At 38.3% G+C, this 19,243-nt stretch overlaps 1 protein-coding gene across 6 annotated transcripts in view; it reads right to left on the bottom strand.

The window, feature by feature from the left end:
* The window catches only part of PMS1 (PMS1 homolog 1, mismatch repair system component), a 46,350-nt gene that overhangs the window by 11,083 nt on the left and 16,024 nt on the right, over nucleotides 1–19,243 (bottom strand). For 4 of the 6 annotated variants that reach the window (XM_035572620.2, XM_035572621.2, XM_050711774.1 and 1 more), the window contains 5 exons: nucleotides 13,933–14,049; nucleotides 10,114–10,236; nucleotides 8,023–8,166; nucleotides 5,943–6,835; nucleotides 260–709 (listed from right to left, as the gene is read on the bottom strand). In XM_035572620.2, the coding sequence (XP_035428513.1) occupies nucleotides 260–709; nucleotides 5,943–6,835; nucleotides 8,023–8,166; nucleotides 10,114–10,236; nucleotides 13,933–14,049 (1,727 nt within the window). The remainder of the gene's footprint in view (nucleotides 1–259; nucleotides 710–5,942; nucleotides 6,836–8,022; nucleotides 8,167–10,113; nucleotides 10,237–13,932; nucleotides 14,050–19,243) is intronic. The other 2 variants (XM_050711773.1, XM_035572626.2) reach the window with 2 other exon arrangements.

The raw sequence follows: 19,243 nt of genomic DNA on the forward strand, positions 1-19,243 counted from the left end.
AGTTTCCCTCTTGGGGAAGAAACTTGTCTTCACTGCTCTACCAGCCAAACAGGTCAGAATTCATACTTATTTCAACTGGAGTATGACCAGGCGTGCTCATTATTTGTTCATTTGTTTATCTCTAAGAGCATATTTTTATACTTTGAATGCTTTCAGATTAAAATAGTCACAGAATTAGCAAACGGGGCCATACAAACCTACTCTAAATAATCATAAATTATTTAAATAATATACAAATTTTTGCTCATTTGTACTATACCTGTCTGTTAACACAATTGGCTTGTCCAGTTTCTCTACTGGAAGCTGATGATTCTTCAGCAATCTTTTGTGCAGCAGGGCTTCTTCCAATCTATATGGATTCAGCAACATTAGCTTTTTTTCAGTAGCAAATATCCAGATATCAGGAAAACTCTGATGACGGATCAGGTAAAGCTCGTGTTCATCTGAATTACTCTTCTCATGCCTCTGATGTCTACAGGAACTCAGGGAAAAAGGTACTGTCACAGTTTTCAAAGGCTGGTCAGATTTCTGCTTCTTTTCAGTTTGAGCATGGAACATTTTGTCAAGCTTCTGCTGGTTGGACAGGGAAGTCTTCAGCCTGGGTTTCTGTCTCTCTGTCTCCTTTGTGGGTCTGTGCACTGCTTGCTGCATAGCTTTACTGGCCTCTCTGTTGTATCGTTCCAGGTCTTTAGCAGCTTTTATTTCATAACTTAAAAGACAAAATGAACCAGTTGAACCAAACAAGAAACCCCAGACTCCAACTCCCAACATACTAGCAAAAGGCAAGGAAACCATTCCTATATAGGCAAGAACACCCATGGTTCATTTAAGTAGCCACATCAATATGCTTCCACTACGAATGGGGTGGGAGGGAGATTGGGATTGGTAAGTGACCCTACCCAGTGAACATGAGGAGTTGGAAAATTTCCTTCATCATGACAGCCAGGAAAACCTGAGTTACTGAACAGGGGGGAGTAAGCTGCATCTTACAGCATCATACCAAGAGCCACAGCAGATTGCTTTAGACCTCAGTCCCAAAGACTACGTTTAACTCAAATTTGCAATCAGATGCACAGCTTTTGAAGGAGTTTTGTCACAGGCGCATCCAGCCCTACTCACAAAGTCATTTCAGCTTCTAGAGCTATGCAAATTTTAAGGGGAGTCCAAGCGCTTACCTAGGAGTATGGAGGTTAAATAATTTCATAAGCTTCAAGCTTTATTTAAGGTAAAGAATTACACTGACTTCAAATGGCCTACAATAAGCCAGAGAAATAAAAACCTGTGAATCCAGAATAAATAACATTATCACAGAACTCTAATAAACATACAGATTTTTAAAAAAGTACTCAATAATGAACTATTCTAAATGCTTCTAAACAGTGAAACCATTGCTACATACTAAATCTCTACAACCTGAATGGATTCTTAATGAGTTTGCAAGTGTCAGGAAGATAGCTCAAGTTTTATAGATGCTAGGTTTATGCTCACCTCCTACATAAGAACCTGATTTTTCGAAGGCCAAAGGAGCAATGTGCTAACTCCCTCTTTTGCCCTGATTTGATATTCTGAATTCTGGCAGGTTATTCATACCAACCTGATCTTCAATAAAAGGTAGTACTATCATGTGTAAGTATTGGAAATAAGTATTTTAGCTGGTCATATTTATTTATTGCTACTTGCTGGAACAGTTTAATTCAATTATGTGTATGCACACTGGAAAATTAAGGTCAACAAAAGGGTCACCATTTGCAATTAATTATGATGTGCTAGCACTCACATATGGTACCAATATTTAGTTAACTAAAAAAGTCAGCTTAAATAGTTTCTTGCTATAAATCATGTCCTAGAAAATATGGAGTAAATGTTAAGATAAAAAACATCTGCTCCTCTTAAAATGAATGGATGAAATCACTTGAACAGAATTTTTTTATCCAGAATACATTTATAGCTTTGACCAGATCAATAAATACTTTGTTTTGAATAGACACAGTCATAATGCAGGAGACTATTTAACTATAAGAGTACTGAGCTTTCAGTGATACAGATAACCCAAAACAAAAACACTTTCAAAGAAAATCCTCCTTATTTGTCATTTTATGCCACCATCAGAAAAGTTCTAGCCTTGCAAGCTCTCACTGTGAGGGTTTTGCACATGATTATCAGTGATTTGTCTCAGAATCAAAGAAAACAGCCAGTTTACAAACTACTAGGGAACACCTTTGCTTTTTCAAAGGGCCTTCCACAGAAGCAGGTATAATCAACAAGAACAGTTTCTTCCCTGTTTTGTGAATTAAGACTGTAAAGTTAGGATCCTTTCCTCCATTTACAAAACCTAAAGGAAAGGAAATCTGCAAAAACCTGTGTGTAAGGAGGGAATTGGAAGACTAGAATAAAGCCTCGTTTCAAAGGAAACTTTGGCGCAACTTAGAAAAATGCATCCCACAATTCATTACTTTCTCCTTGCAGCTTAAACCTAAATGAAATGTTCAGCATCTAACAACAAAAAAAATTAACATAATGTCTCTCAGACTGTTACACTGAGTAGACAAATAAAACTACCGCCCTCAGGTGAGCTATTTGGAGCAAACTCTGACCAGAACTGGCCACTTGCACCGACTTGTGCAAGTCCAGAGAAGAGGTATCCCATTCTGAATGTAATACCTCTCAGCATCAGCCTTTTCACATAACGAAACCCAGACAACTCAAACTCTCATCATAAGTAAATGTCACATTCTATTTCTGTGTCTCCTGCCTTTGTGAAGGGAAAAAAACAAAGCTTTTAACTGCTCCTATCAGCTTGTCACAGCGTGCTTCTGAAATATGCAGGTTTCAGGTGACCAGCACAGCTTCCTCCGAGTGGAGGATATGAACCTGCTACTACTACTGAACAAATGCTGGGGACAAACGACTAGATGTAAGGACTGATACCAATTATTGATACCATTATTTATTATTAATATCTGGCAGCATCTGAATGGAGCTGGCTAGGAATACAGTGCATGGCCAATGACCACCTGGTGACCCCTATCCAAAGGAAACAACATACTGACTAAAAGGTTAAAATAAAGGATTAAAAAATACTCTTCTGAAATTGCTAGGCAAGTATATTTACCCCAAAGGAAACTATACCAAAAGATTTGCAAATAAGGAGTACACAAAAGCCATGAAATGCATAAAAATATATCAGGCAGGCAAAAGCTACCAGCCACGAGCTAGTTACTGGTCACCAATGACAGTCTATGGGCATGCTCCAATCTGTCAACAGACAACAAGGGCCACGCTACCTGAAGTGGTATTTCTCCCAAGGTACAAATATACTCACAAAGAATTACCGCACAGCACCGACAAGGTAATTTGTTAGCCCCATGGTAACGTGTGTGTAACTCTGAACCTTTCCTACACCTTCAGGATAATTTCTGCTGCCTGTCGTGGTGGTTGGATGGACTTCTCCCCCTGTTACCTGAGCCTGATACGCAAGAAATATTAAGGCCAGAAACACACACAAGCTGTATTAAGTAAGAGCAGAGTGAGTCTACGAAATTAAATCCTGGCTGTGCAAAGCAGGAGGATATGCAATGCTGCCAACATGGACATGCATGGAAGCTTTCCTCTTCTATTATAACCTAAAGACCATAACGTTTTACATTCCGGTTGAGTAATAAATGCTGGCTTGTTTTGAAAAGGCTATCCTATGTCATTATGAGACATCTGTTAGTTGTACTGCTCCCAAAAGGCATTTAAATTCATTTAGACCTGCTGGAGAAGCCACAGAGATAAACAGGGACGCTGAAGCCAAGCACACCCATTGTAACCCAAACACGCGACTTCATCGCAGAAGGACGGAGGTCTGGAGCCTAGGAAAAGAGGTGGCTTGCCAGAAAGGTCGCAGGGAGTTGGAGGTATAGCGTGCTCAGTGGAAGACCTGTTGCATATACATTTGTTGTTACCTCTAGGTGGCCCAATTTATCCAGAGTATCTGGTAGGCAAGTCTTAAGTTCTCTGCCAGACATGCAACAGTTCTTCTGGATTGTTGCCTTGAAGGAAAAGATACCTGCAGATCTCTTCATATTTGTTATTTTCAGAGGCAATCTTACAATCTTAAAAGTGGAAGAGAGCTATACCAAAGCTGAGCTGTATTGACACAACTAGTGGGAAATTTTTCATTGACTTTAACATACATTGGACTATACTGCGTTCAGTCCTATATGTAAGATAAAAATTCATTACCAGAGAGGTCTCCTTCCTGAACTAACACAATGTTAATCTGTAGGCACACTCTTAAACATAACAGTTGTACCAGGAAAGCAACCGTGAAATCTCAAAAGCTAAAGCAGAGCAAATTAAAATTTTCTGAAACAGCTGGCAGAACCTTTTGTTTCACTTCATTAAAAGCACAAATATAATTGGAGTAGATTTCTACTATTACATTAAGCTTTCTGCTGAAGCAGAGATAGACAATACACTATTTCTCACAGGCATGGCTTTGTGATCAGAGCACATTGTTTGTTTGGTGACCTTTAAATTAGGTAAATCAAAAGCTAGATATTAAGGTTTTGCTTCACTCTGATATGGCTGGTGTTCAGAACAATGCAGATGTTTTCAAATAGAAGAGTCATGTGGTACAGGATTCAAGGAAAAAACAGATAGGTTAATAGTAATTCAATAGATACAGCTCCTCCTTCTTACCATTCTCCTAATCAAATCTCTCATTAGTGTTTAAAATTATACTGTTTGACTAGCATAACTTCTTCTTCAGTGATCTTTCTTAATTCCCTCTCTCTGCTTCCATAACATTAAGAAAATAGAAAATACACTCTCAAAACACTGCCAGTGACTTTGTTCTTCAAAAACAAATTCAATTTCCCAAACTTTCTGCCTCAAATCACAATGAGTACTCAAATCATTGCTTGTAAAACTGTTGAAGAACGACTTCTATTCTCCTCATTTGTATGATGCCCCAAAGTGTTTTACATTTCACAAAATTACAAAAATAAAACAAACAAAACACCCACCTTCCATGTTTTGAACTGTCTTAGGATGCCTCAAAACCCGTTATTCTAATTAATCTTTTACCATAATATAAATTTCACATAAAGGACAACATATACATATTAACTATTCCATTACAACCCCTTCCTTAAAAAAAAAGGGTAAAATATTTCCCTTGCTTGTTGATTTCATTTCAAAAATGCAGTAATAGAACTCAGTTTAGAAAATGAAATTCAGCTATTCAGATTGTAATCTGAAAAGAGGTTTGGTTTAGAGTGAAACAGAGGATAAATAAGCATTCCAACTGTACTGTACTCTGAACCAGCACTGCAAAATCTGTTTGGGGGAAAAATGAAATTCCTTGTATCATTCGATTGGGTTTATATAAATACAATAATGGGGTAGCCTGGGTTGGGATATTTACTAAGTTTAGGGGAAAGGAGTTTACCAAATGTTCAAGTACTAAAGACCCTGAAAAAGAACTCTCACTTTAGAGCAATAAAAAAGAACTGCTGGTTGGAAAAAGTTCTGGAGGAACCATACAGTGCCTCATCCATCACTGAGCTGGTTTTCATTGACACTGCATCTGCAGTGACAATATACAGCAAGCCCTTAAAAAACTGAGGTTTTTCCATTTAAAAAATACATTTCTTGTCTGTTAGCTCTATATAATAACTCATCAAAACCTTCCCTATTTAACTGCTGCATGGCAAGTACAGTGGCAAGATGAGTAACTCAGATCAGCAGTGCACATCTACGCACAGCAAAAGATGACAACTTACTATATCAATGCTGTTCTTGAAAAGCCAAAAAATAATTTTCTGTTCTGTTTTTCATCAGTAACTGGGAAGTTATATACATATATGTATACATATTTTATTCACAACAGATGACTCATTTGCTCATTGGTAATTACCAGAGATTTAGAAGCAAGATACAGCCTAGAAACTTACTTCTTCTTTTCCTCTTCATTCAAATTCTTCCACTGCTCTTCAATTTTCAACAGGATGTCCTTCATGCTAATCTTTGGGTGCTCAGAAAACAATTTTGAACGATATTCTTGGGTGAAGAGGGCAAATGCGGTCTTTGGTTTCCTTATTATTCGACTACTAATTAAGTCATAAGCAGTTACTTGTCCAGTTTTATCATTTATTACATTTGTTTTCTTTATACTTTGATTTGGGATTTGTGGATCACAGCTTTGTTCACCAGCATGTTCGCTTTGCTTAGTTGCTCCTCCAGCTTCAGGAATTAAAATCTTAACAGGTTCCAGGTTGTCTCCTAGAGAGTTTTTAAATCCATTCCCCATACTCCAATTATCAGCAGAGATTTCAGGTAAGTCTTTAGGTACTGAGGTTTCCTCATTTTTTTCTATCTCACAAGTATTATCAGAACTCAAAAGATGCTCATCAGCTTTTTTATATTCAGGTTCCATGGGAGCGCTGCAACTTGGAATATCAGTTGTATTCTGCCCATTCTGTTCCTCCTCACGCAATAAATTTAAGGAACCGTCTTGAAAGGCATCACTCTTAGAAACCTCTTTTTCCTCTAGGCGACTACGTATATTATCACCACAAAACGCCTGATGATTTAAACAGATCTCTGTGTTTTTTCCTGCTTGACAATTTTGCACATCACTGCTGAATGAAAGGAATGAAGTATGAGCATGTAGATCATTGTTTCCAGATGGTTCCATTTCATTAACAACCACATCTGTTTGTTCTGTTTCATGAACAAACCTGTCTTCTGAGGTAACATCTGTTTTATTAGCTTCACCAGAGACCGTAGCAGGTAGTGGCCCATAGAGTGATTTCAACACATTTTCAACAGCAAATAAGACAGACTCCTGGAGGGGGAAAAAAAAAAAGAGGAAAAAAAAAACAGAAGAAAACGCACACAATCATGAAAAAAATGAATACATAATAACTGATAGATATTGAGAATAAAGAACAAAGTGATCTTACTTGCAATATTTTTCAAATAAATCTGGGCGGATTACTGCATTTCAATTTTTCAGAAACATCCCAAAAGACTCTGAAGTAGATACCTTTCACCTCAAATATTTCTTGAGAGGTGCTCTGCTTCACTCGTGTACTCTGGTATTACAAAAGCAATTAACTGCTTTCTTTATATCACAGCATACCCATTGCTTAAAACTGTATCAAGTGTAGCTATTTCCACCTAACACAATGTTAGAAACTTATAGTAAGGACAGAACACCAACCGACTTTACGTAAGCATGTTTGCAAAGATGCTTCCAGGACATTTCTGCAACAAATGGTGGAAATAAAACAAACTAACCCTTTGTAACGCTAAAGAAAGTTTTAAGGTAGAACAAATGTGGGAAAGCTATGTTAATTTTCATACAAGTGGCACTTAACAAGCAATACATTTGCAAGATTAACGCAGACAAGCACAAAAACTTTCACTGAAGAAAAGGATAATCTCAGTGGTGTGACTACCTACATTCACTCTGAATAATAGCCTTACCACTGTAGCTTTAATTTTTGTGGCACTCACATATGAAGTGCCAAAAAGTGAAACTGAATTTATGGAACATCTATCACTACATAACATTTAAAACATGGGCATATACTGTTTAAATTTCAAGACTTGTTAGCATGAACTGGATGTCCTGAAACTTAAGTGATGTCAACAATTATTTACACATGTAATGGCAAATATTGCATTTGGTAGAAATCATCTTCTCCTCCCCTAATGCGTGCAGTGTTTGAAAAGTTTATTACTTAGTGTAATTATGAAAATAACATGAGATTTATTCAAGCACACATCATAATTCCATTTAGCTTCAGTCACTACTACATAGCCATCTGGAAGCAAAGTGATACACACATGTATGTGACAGCACATAAATGATCTTGGAAATCAACTGGGAAATTAGTTTCAAATAATCCTCCTAAAAACCTTAGTGGCACTGTTTACCTTCAAACATTTCAGCAGCCCCAGAAGCCCTTATTATGTGTACATAAGTAAAAAGTTGTCAACTCAAAACCAGAATTAGACATCAATTACCTTATACTGCAGTAAAACTTGAGTTTTATCAGGCGTTAAATTCACATCCACAGCAGATGCAGGTACAGTAATATTCAAAAAGAAAACAGGGTATAAGCGGGTACTGTCCTTGTGTGACGCCGCACTGTAGTACTGTCGAATTAACTACAGATTCATTTAGTAAAGAGATGTCAGTACAGGCAATAAAATAGACACAGTTATGATTTTGTAACATCTGTGCCTGTGTATTTTTCCCCCAAATTAACGGAATGCTAAAAAGATCTTTGTGGATATACATATATGCCAGAATAACCACCAAAAGGGGAGTTACTGGTGGTTTCCATGTTTTCACAATTAAAAAAAAAAAAAAAAAAAAAAAAAGGAAAAAAACAAATTCCAAGAAATTAATGGCAGCTACTTTTACCTTCTGAATGAATACATTGATCATGTTTGGAAGAAAAGACATGATACGCTTGTACTTAAAAATACCCAAATTGGACTGCAATTCCAGTACTTACTTCCTCAGTCAACGCAAATGCTATTATTTCTGCGTTTACTTTTTAAAGAAAATCTACCTATATAGCATGCAACTACATTGTTGTCTCTTTCAGCCAAACCGAAGTCTGTTTGAGAAAGTAGCACTGGCATCACAGACCTGCTCTTTTTGCAGAACAGGATTAATTTGTTCCTTTTATTAACCCAATTATAAACTTACTACTTTTCTCCAACTCTGCTTGCCCTTACCGTTTTCTCTATAATCTGCTTGAAAACTCATGTCAAAAAACTACAAAGTTATTTAGATGTTTCATAATGCAGGTCTTGCAAACTAGAATGATCAAATAAAGGTCTTTGTAATTTCCTCTGGTATTGTGGATCCTTTCCAGTACATACTGGAGAAAATATGTTAACAGACAAACAGTATAAACAAGAAAGAGCTTCTGAAACTTGAATTTTAAATAAATGTTAACTATAAAATATTATTTTAATAATATTTTAAAAATTATTTTAACCTTACTATTCCCACAGTCTGTCCTCAGCTGGCACTGAACTGCAGTAATAAAAGGGCCACCAGCACTTCTTCCCTCATACATTAACAGAGCATGAAGAAAGTGGTCTATAGCTGTTTTTTCAAACCTATCCAAGTGTGTTCTTACAGAGGAATTGCTATTCTCGCCTAACATAAAAACATCTAAAAGGTGGACAAAAATAAAAGGCATCACTATCACCACTATGAGAACAGCCCTAAATGAAGGGCCATGTATTTTTACTTTGCATTACAGTAACCTGAACCCCACCTAGCCTCTGCTCTGGTTAAAAAGCTGTCTCTTACATGGGATCCAAACTGAGCTTTCAACTCCAGCAAGAGCCAGGTAGATCAATTACTGTGTGGACATGGAACACAGGACTAGCCTTGTTTGTCACTTAAAATATGAACACAAGTTCAGGGTTTACATCTACAAAACTGCCAACTGAAACCTACTTGACTGTCTCCCACTTCAAAACCTACATGTACACACTTCAGCATGAATGGAATTTTATTTTCTGTGGAGGGTAAGGATTAGAACAGCAATGCTGCTCCAAGTGAGGTGCTGCAAGGTTCAGTAGTGTGAGAAACCCAAGAGTATCAAATTTCGCCTACACAATGCCTAGCTGTAGCCAATGCCTCTGCACTATCACTTTCATTTTTATTCAATGCATACACAGATTTAAAGGGAAAGTAGGCATATTTGCTGGATAAGCCCTCAGTACAGAGTGAACAAAATTAAAATTTTATTTTCAGGAAAATTCTCTTACAGGAAACCACATAGAGCTCCCTCATGGAAAACTGCACACGTGTAATTCTGCTATGTTAATATAAACTATTCTGTGCTCTTATTTTTTTCAAACAGCCATAAGGATAGCCTCCAGCTCTGTGGTTACAAGTCACTGCAGAGAACATAACAGAGCTGAGATACCAGGAGTATCAGACTTGTGGATGAGGTTTCTATTGTAAATGCTTCACTTGTAATACTCCACTTATTTCATGTGGGCAGATATTGCAGATAGTATAGCCCTTTCTGGCCTGAAAAAATCATATTTTTATTCTTTGAATAAGAAGCTAGAGGATGTTACCTTCAGTATTTCCTTCTGAAGAACCGGACGATTGTTTATAAAAATGAAACTCCTTTCTGAACCTGACAGACATGTCAAAGAACTGTCTGACTCAGCTTTTGGGAGGAATCCAGAAAGATTTATCTGCAAGGAAAACAAATACAGTACAGAAGTCTTTAAAAGAGAATCCCCAAAAGCTTTTTATTTAAGGGTGAAACATTACAGTGAAATTTACAGGAGTCCCAGTCGTTCAAACACATGCACTACTTCTTTAGAGTTATGATTCAAACAATAAAAGCACCTTAAAAAAGGTTGAGAGGGATGGTTCTGTATTTATTACCCTTGATCAACTGATTGAGAAATTTCCCATCTGGACTGTCAGTTGCACCGGGCTGCTGTCTGCAGCTGGGGGCTGCAGAGAGCATGCCAGCCAGCTTTGTACTTGCTGACTGCAGGGCTGCCAACTTAATGCCTGCAAGAAGCTAAAGGCACGCAGTGTTGCCCAAGCCGGTGAAGGCAGTAGTGAGCTACCTCTAACTGGGAACACCAAAACACAAAATCCCTCCCTTTCTGTACACATGGCACCTTAAATAGCTTGTCAGCAGGCATTTATTGAGGTCACCTAAATTTACCTACACCACCTGTATCCAAATCATTTGACTTTGCAGAGTGCTGAGCACCCACGATTCACAGCCTTCAGCAGAACCTGTGAGCACCCAACCCTGTCAAGGAGCCTAAGAACAAATCACACGATTCGAGTACCTAATATTAACTCCAAGTTTTAAAACTTCTCTGTTAAGCTTTTCTAGCTTTGGGTGTGTTTTTCTTTTCCCGTCAAAATGAGAGCGATGACTTGTGCTGCCTGCACCACTGCCTCCCACTCTCCCCCCTACCGAGCAACTTGGAAACCCTTGGATCAATTTCAATTCAATCTGATGAAGAAGCAGAAATCCCAAAGATATTACATTTCCACAATTTCTGTGATAACTGACAGCTGTTTGGAGAGGGCAGCCTCGGAATAACGGCCTTACTGCAGAAAAGGCAGTTGTAACTTCCCAAAAGCCGGGATCTACCAGCACGTAAGCACTGACTTGCCGACCTGCCCACGTGCTTCCCCACTGCAGGTTGCCCAGACAAATAGGTATGGGAACAGTGGGAGGCTGGTGCACAGCAGAGACTGAGATTCTGGATATATGGGAAAGTTTGGAGAACATTCTGGTAGCAGGGTGGATTGCAGAAGACAGAAATCAGACCTTGGTAGTTTTTCTTTTGGCAGAACCACTTGTATTTACTAAAATCAGAGTGATCATGCATTTGAAATGGAATTTAAAATCCCTGGGACTTGGCCTATCCTTCCCATTCACCGACGTCACACCAGCTATCTGCTCATGTGCTCCCTTATTCCCTCTTGACCTTGTAACAAGCATTCTGTGCTAAAGCTGGAGTGTTCTGGTCAGCAACGTTGCACATAACCAAACACCACTGGTCAAATTAAAGAGGTGTCAAATATCTCTTGGATGATTATCAGAAAACAACATGCAGCACTTCTAGATTTTGTCCTGCAGCTTTAGCACATCCTCTTTGAATGTTCCTCCTTTATGCTTCAAATTCCTTTTCCAATTTCCAAATATCCGTATAAATCTTTCACTTCAAACGGCATTTTTATATACAGACAACATTAAAACAAAACTGAAAGTCTCTAAATAAGACATTTAAGAAGCTGCCATATTTAGAAATGGCTGACTGCTGTTACTATTTAAAGCCATGTGGAATATCAGTATGCTCGTTAAAAGTAAGTAACAATTCCTAAAACTAGTCGTAATTACTAGAATTTTCTTATACAAAAGTGTTTTGTTATTAAGGCAGAATTACACAGACTGGAAAATATTAATTACTAAATACATACATGTATTAAAATATATCTGTGTTAAGCGGACTATGTCTTTCTACAGTACTCACCTTTTTCCCAGAGGCTTGTGTACCTGCCAAACTTAACTTTCACAGAATAGGAAAATTCCTAGGAATTCCTTTCACTACAAAAATTTCCCAAATGAAGCTTCTCAGCCAAAATGGATCCACCCATTTCCAAGAATGGGGATGCAGAAAGAATAGATGCTGTTTTGCACATTAAAAACTGACAATTCTTTATTTTCTTTGGTTTTCTTTCTACTCTGTGAGTAGTTCCTAACTTTTCCATGCTTTGCAGCCAACTTGAACTATGTTCTTGTTTCATTCAGTGCTCATAATGGAGAGGTTTTTAAAGACTAGCTGTCTGCAAACCCCAGGATCACTCACTGCAGAAGTTTTAAATGTGCGGTTAGCAAGGTACAGCTTACAAAAAGTTGTTTATAACAACTCTGATTTTGCCTTCAGAGTAGACGTTGCAGTAAAGGATTAAGAAGCTACATAATGGACAAGTAGGAAATGAAAAGAATTAAGGAGCTGCTCTTTAGTCTGTGTACTGAATGAGACATGGGCCTAATAGGAAGGAAAAAGTGGCATATCTTTTGTCGTTAAATACCTATCCCAATTCCTGAACACAAGGGAGAAAGATAAGGGTTACGCAGGCAACCTTAATTCTGTCAGTTCAGTGTTTGGCTGCTTAATTTAGAAATGCCCATGGTTTCTGAACGTAGTTCTGTGCAAGTGCAATATGCATGGATCACTTATACACCTATAAATGATGCACGTGGTATTTTACACACTATTTAGAGACAGAGAGAGAGATGGAATGTTCCCCAACTTCTATTCAAGGAATATGGATGCCTCATGATATAGCAAAGAGGTAACGTGAGAACCTCAGTGCCTCCTTCGAGCTAGTCCCTTCTAAATACCCCCATGTCTTCCCTGCAGAGTTCCCTGCACTTGCCATATGAGGCACAGCCAGTGGGCGCTCAGGTATGAACAGAGCATCCGGACTTGTTCGGACATAAACAGGAAAAACTTCTTTGTAAACCGTAAGCAGCAACTTGGCTACTCCCCCCAACCCCTCCCAGCATCTCTCTGTATGTAGACACTACGAGCATTCTTACAAACCCACAATTTAAGTCTGAGTAAACAGTTTCTTGCAGCACGGTATTGTGTTTAATAGCCACTCTGACTTCACAGAGAGGGATTCATTTCATCTACATGGCTCCAGACAAGTTCTACTAGTACAAGATACAGAAAAAAAAAATCAACTTTCCAGGCTCAACAGGAGGAAGACTCTCCTTTATAAGAATGTCTGCAACAAAAATGGAAACATAATAAAAAAAATTGAAAATATTAGACGAAGGACAGCATCATGCGGAGCTCCTTCAATTTCAACAGGAGCAAAAAAAGTTATGTGCACGAGAATTTTTGAAAGCTAGCTAGTATTTCCTTAACATATAAGTTTATCATAAATTTTGCACAACTTGCCTTCTAAGTATGTGTTTATTTTACTGTTGAGGTGCCCCTGACTGAAACTGAGGAGATATTCTTTAGAAGATAAGGCTAAAAGGCCACGAGGATGAGAACGATATCAATGCTTAGTTATTAATCAAAGCACAACCTGCCTGCAGGCCAGGAATCCTAACTTAGACAGCTCTGAGCAATCAGCAATTCTGCATTTGTCATCACAACTGTTTTTACTGCCATTTGATCAGTGCCACATGAGTCCTGACTAGATGATTCTGGGAGTGCATTTTCAATCACCAAACCAATTAATTTTACAGAGAAATCTGTAACAGAATCAAATGTATTAATCAGATGTCAGTCTGGAGATAATGTTCTCTTTACGAAAGTCTCCTTTTTGAGTGCTGATTTAGCTCCTCATTGACAGACTTTAAGTGGATTTGGGAGAAGGAAGTTTAAACTCACCTCAGGATCTTCACAGCAGTGTTGAAAAGGTACCATACTGCCCATAACGGCTGTTCCCAGAACTGACATACAGGCCATTTTGTGATCTGACACCCTGGTCTTTTGCCAAATAACTGCCTGAAACAAATGGCACAGAGTCAAATTTTTGACATTATATTTATATTTGTTGAACTCAAGTCATGTCTATTAACATGCATATGCAACTGCACACATACTGTATATGTAACATTCTGTACTTTGACCCTCTTACATTCACAACTTTCAGTGTTAACACACACGATATGGTACTTTTTGGTATGTCTTCTCATGTTGTATTACTTATTTAGACTTGCAGCGATCAGAAAATTCAGGAGTTTGTATTCATGAATGTTACATGGCTAATCTGGACTTCTGCACTTGAAACAATTGTTAAAAAATAAATCAATAAAAATACCACTGTTCATCTAAGATACATAGCAGTGGGCTATGTATTTTTACTGTGCACACAAATTGAGGGTTTCTGATGTTTTTGGCATGATGGTCAGCATTTGAAGGTGGACATTACACCACAATGCCTGTGGTACTTAAAATATAAGCCATTTTTGTAGAAACTGGGATGTTAGCTGTCCATTCACAGTTCTTGTCTGGATACTCTAGGTCTACCCTAGGTCTGTTTTTTAGAAAGGAATGCAGTTTCTAAGAAAGTATCTCTATGGAAAGCAGTTGGTTGTTTAATGCAAGTTTGTAAATGTTAGATAGAAGGATATCTGCTTACAATTCTGTTGCAAAGATTTAATAAATACAGTACGGCAGTATAAACTGCAACTTGCATAAGAAAACTTTACCTGTTAAGTCCTCTTACATACACAGAAAGTATTAACTGCTTTGGGAAGTAAAATTTTATCTCTCACTAAGGAGAGAGAATGAATGACTATATGAAACAGCCACAAATTTAACTCTGAATCTGCTTACTTTTACTACTGTATATCAACAACAAAAAAACTGTGTTTAATTGGCTTTCCACTTCTAGGCAACTGAGACTACTGGATTCTTACTGGCTTTGTATCTGCTTCTCTCATTGTTAGCTGAATCTATTTCAGTGTGCAACATTCAAACATAAAAGGAAAAAAGTGTGGGAAGTTGCCCATTAAATCTGACACTACGATGCTGGTTGAAAAAGAGATGTTTACATAGGCCCAATAAATTCTACAAGTTCACAGTATTCCGGTACAGGATGTTATGTGAAAGCACGGTGAGCAATGCACCAATCTCAAGAAATGCAATACAGAGCCTTAAAATTCCACCTGTCCTGTAGGATATTTGCTGGCCTTGAAGGGTGAATTCCACTGAAGAACACGGTGCTCTTGTAAAACGATATTCCCTTCTTACAGGACAGGTGGGATTTTAAAACTTTGAGACTGGCGACCCTAAAACTGTTCCCCAGTCTATAATTTTCCACTTCCAAATTCACTCTTGCCTGAATTTAACTCACCTTCTGCACACAGCCTGACAGCCCCTCACTGATACTGCACTCACAGCCCTGCCATCCTACAGCAAGCTAGAAAACCCCAAACATAAAAGACAATTTATGTTGAGGAGGGCAGAGGATACACAAAGGGCTGAAGGCGAGCCACGGGCTGCACGTCCAGGGCTCTGTGCTTCGGAAGCAGACAGCAGCAAAGGACGGACCTGGGCTGCCCAAGCCTGCTGCGCTCGGCCTCCCTCCTCCACACCTGCTGCACATCTCCTCGGAGACATTTCAAGTGATGAAAGAGTCGGTCGTCTTCTTTAGAGCTCATCTTATAAAACATATCCTGTACTGTTGCTATTTTAAAATTGATTACTTAAAATGGAAACACAGAGTGCCAAACAATTTTTTCTTTACTGGATACATTTTAAATTAAACGCTTGTGACCAGAGAAAGACACTTGTTACATGACTAATATAAACATCATGCTGCTTATTTTAGATTATACTAGTGTGATGCCACAGGTACAGATATAAATTGTAGCTGCTGATTAATGCAAGGTTGTTATTACACTGTCTGACCTGCTGAATGGCTGATACACGGGCCTGTAAAAAGATCACTTCAGTAAAGTGCTTTTAAAAAGCCAGGGAACATGAGAACTTATTAAATGCAAACCTGCTAAAAGTAGACACTGCTAATAAGTTCAGGAGGTTTTTTCTTCATTTGATTTTTGAACTACCCACATATTTGCCAAATTTTAATACTAGGAACTACAGAGAAAAAATTAGGAACTAGTTACCATCACCATTAAATTACCATTACCATACATTAAAGCCCAAATACTAAACAGGCAATGCAACTCCTTCCTTAAATTTTTATACTAAATAAACGTAGAATAGACTATGTGCTCAGTTTTAGCCCTGACTGCATATTCTGAAGCCATAATGTAGGAACAACCAATAAATTTAAAGAAAATGATTTCCTAGGCTCTCCAGATGTATCAACAGGCTTTAAAAAGAAAACTTCATTAAGAAACAATGACTATTCCGTTTCATTTATTTTACAAAGTGCCTGTTTCCATGAGGTTCCTGCAATACCCTAATTTTTTTAACCTTGATTATACCCTTTATTTCAGCTAAAAATACACACCCCCACACACCCCTCATATTTTTTTTTCTAGGTCATTTAACCTGGTGTCCAGGATGAGCCAAGGAAGAATCTGACTCTGGTCAGTATGATGACACTGCAAAAACAGCCTACTCAAAGATATATTATTACATACGGACCATCTTAGGTTTTGTTAGAGCTAGCCAAATATATCCCACCTCCCTCTCTGTTTCATTGAAGGGGATTACATGATCTAGATCTTATTAAAAAAAGTCGTAATGTATATAAAACTCTGCTGCACATACATACGTGCTTAATTTCCCTGTACGTATTTCTTCAGCCCCATCCAGGTCTAGAACACAGGTGTATGTAGGCATCCTTTTGTGCAGGATGACAACATACACATATGCATGGAGCAGGCATCTCTGTTTATTTTATGTTACGCATAGCCCAGAAGGGTTCCTAGAAAAACATGAAATGATTGGAAAAAAAAAGTATGCAACCTCTTCCCATCGAGATCCGTAGTATTTGTCACTAAGGAGAAGAGCTGTTCATCATTTGTTTCCTCAAAGACCCCAGGGAAGGACAAAGGAAAAAGTGCCGCCAAACTATCCTTCATATTTTAGAACTTCTACCAGCATCCACAATGATCTGAGATCACAGACAAAAGACAAATCTTAGTCAGAGCTGAGGACTGGATGCTGTTGCTGAAGATGGCTCGTGCAGCGTAACAATGATGTCGAAAAAAATTCCTCTTGTTTACTTTACTACTACATGATGGTTGTAACTTAACCAGCCTCCCTTGGCACAATGGAGATTTTTGGATTAAAGGTGATGTGGACTTGCAGTACCCAAACCCAATCTTTTTTGTTCATTTATTTTGTGACAGACATTGTGTTATTTATCCTGTAATACCATTTGAGGGTGTAAAGGTCCAGCAGAGCACATGCTGTACATGAACTGCAGATTGGTAACCTAAGTTAGCTCTGTTAAAAAAACAGTCTCACTAATTTTGTCTCACTAATTTCATTTCACAGTCTCACTAATTTTGTTCTACATATTTCAAAAATCCTGTCTCCCTGGCACCTGAGATCTCATTTCAGAAAGTTAAATCTTTAGGTCAGTATGTTTCTTAGCTTTCCTGACTTAAAACTTAAGCCAGACTGTTTGTTAAGCTCCAGCATAACTGAAAATATCCCTGCCTACTTGTTAATATGGCGTATAAACAGGAACAAAGCCAGGCAGCCACAACAAAAGTTTGAATTTGGCTGGAGTGAAACAAAGACATCACCTTGTACCATGTGTATAACCGCTTTTGCTCATGATGCACCGACACCTTACTGCAAGGGCAGGCATGTTCTCTGTGGTGGAAGAAAATCTATCACCTAAGATCAGGAAGACACCAAGATAAAGACTTAACCACATTATTTAAAATGCCAGCCTTGAAAAGTGGCGATGTTGTTTGATCTGCTCCAGGCCATAACTGGTACCTTGTTTTAAAAAGCGTGGCAAGCTACCTTAAGAAAAGAGAACTCCTGCATTATCCCTCCTTGAGAACAGAAATTGAGGCATTTTTGCAATTTAGCTTAAAAGAAAAGGAATGCAACCCTTTAGAAAATCATAACTATTTTCTGCATATATTTTATATCTGCCTCTGAAGAATCTTTGTAACTGATGGTGGCTCAACCAGGTGGAGGTAGAGAAGAGAGAAACTCAAGGCACTGTTGTTTTCCCCCCCTCATCAGATGCACTCTATGCATAGGCATCAGACATTACAGCTATCAAAGAAATTTGATGAAAGGTAGCTATTTTCCACAGCACCCTTCATCCTAGAAATTCTGAAGAATTTCCTGCTCAGATCTGCCCGAGGAAGAGGCATTCTTGAGCATCGTACCGTGGAGAAGTGCTCAGACTGGGGAGCTGGAAGGTAAGTTATGAGAAGAACCAGGAGATACTACAAGGAGCCAGGGACCTTCATCTGCTAACACCTATTGTTACAAGCTTTCAAGAATTACAAAGACTGAGGCAAAAGTTCAACTTTTTTTGGCTGCTTCATCCACATGTTTTCTACTATGGTGGATAGAGAAGTTCAATTTCCATATAAGAAAATAATAATAAGATAAAAAAGCAAACAATTCAACTGTTTTAAAAAAAAACAAAACAAAACTACAGTTTCTAATCCTAAACTGTCATTCAGAGGATGCAACATCATCATAGTGATTTCCATTTTAAGAAGGGTGTTTAAAGCCTTTTGAAAGGTACCAGTTAGCAGAAGTAACAGAGAACGTACCTAACCGTGACAAAGTACATTGCTAAGGAAGAGGAAAAACTCCCGGGCGGCTTTGGAAACATCCTTTTTGTGCTAAGCTTTCAAGAGTACAACAGAAGTGTGAAAGCCTTACAAGAGCTAAAGGCACATCTCAGACACTGCAGCACACAAGGCGTATGTGAAACAGTAATTGTTTTGAGATTTCAGACATATACTGTGCTGTCATTTGAAAAAAAGTGATGGATGAGAAACTGGAAACCTCAGGGAATTAGTAATAGGATATAAAGCATTTCACCTCTAGGTCACCAGTTCAAATTCAACCAGGTTGGTAGCGACCAAAAGTAGTTACCATCTGGCAGCTGTTCTCTGGCTGATGTAAATTGAGTTGAGGGTCTCAGCGCATTTCCTAGTGGACAGGTGTCCACATCACAAAAAACACCATAATTAACTCTCTGTTTGGCTTTCGCTGCAAAGCCACTGAGCAGTGA

Source organism: Cygnus atratus, chromosome 6 (assembly GCF_013377495.2).
Source record: "Cygnus atratus isolate AKBS03 ecotype Queensland, Australia chromosome 6, CAtr_DNAZoo_HiC_assembly, whole genome shotgun sequence".
NCBI lineage: Eukaryota > Metazoa > Chordata > Aves > Anseriformes > Anatidae > Cygnus > Cygnus atratus.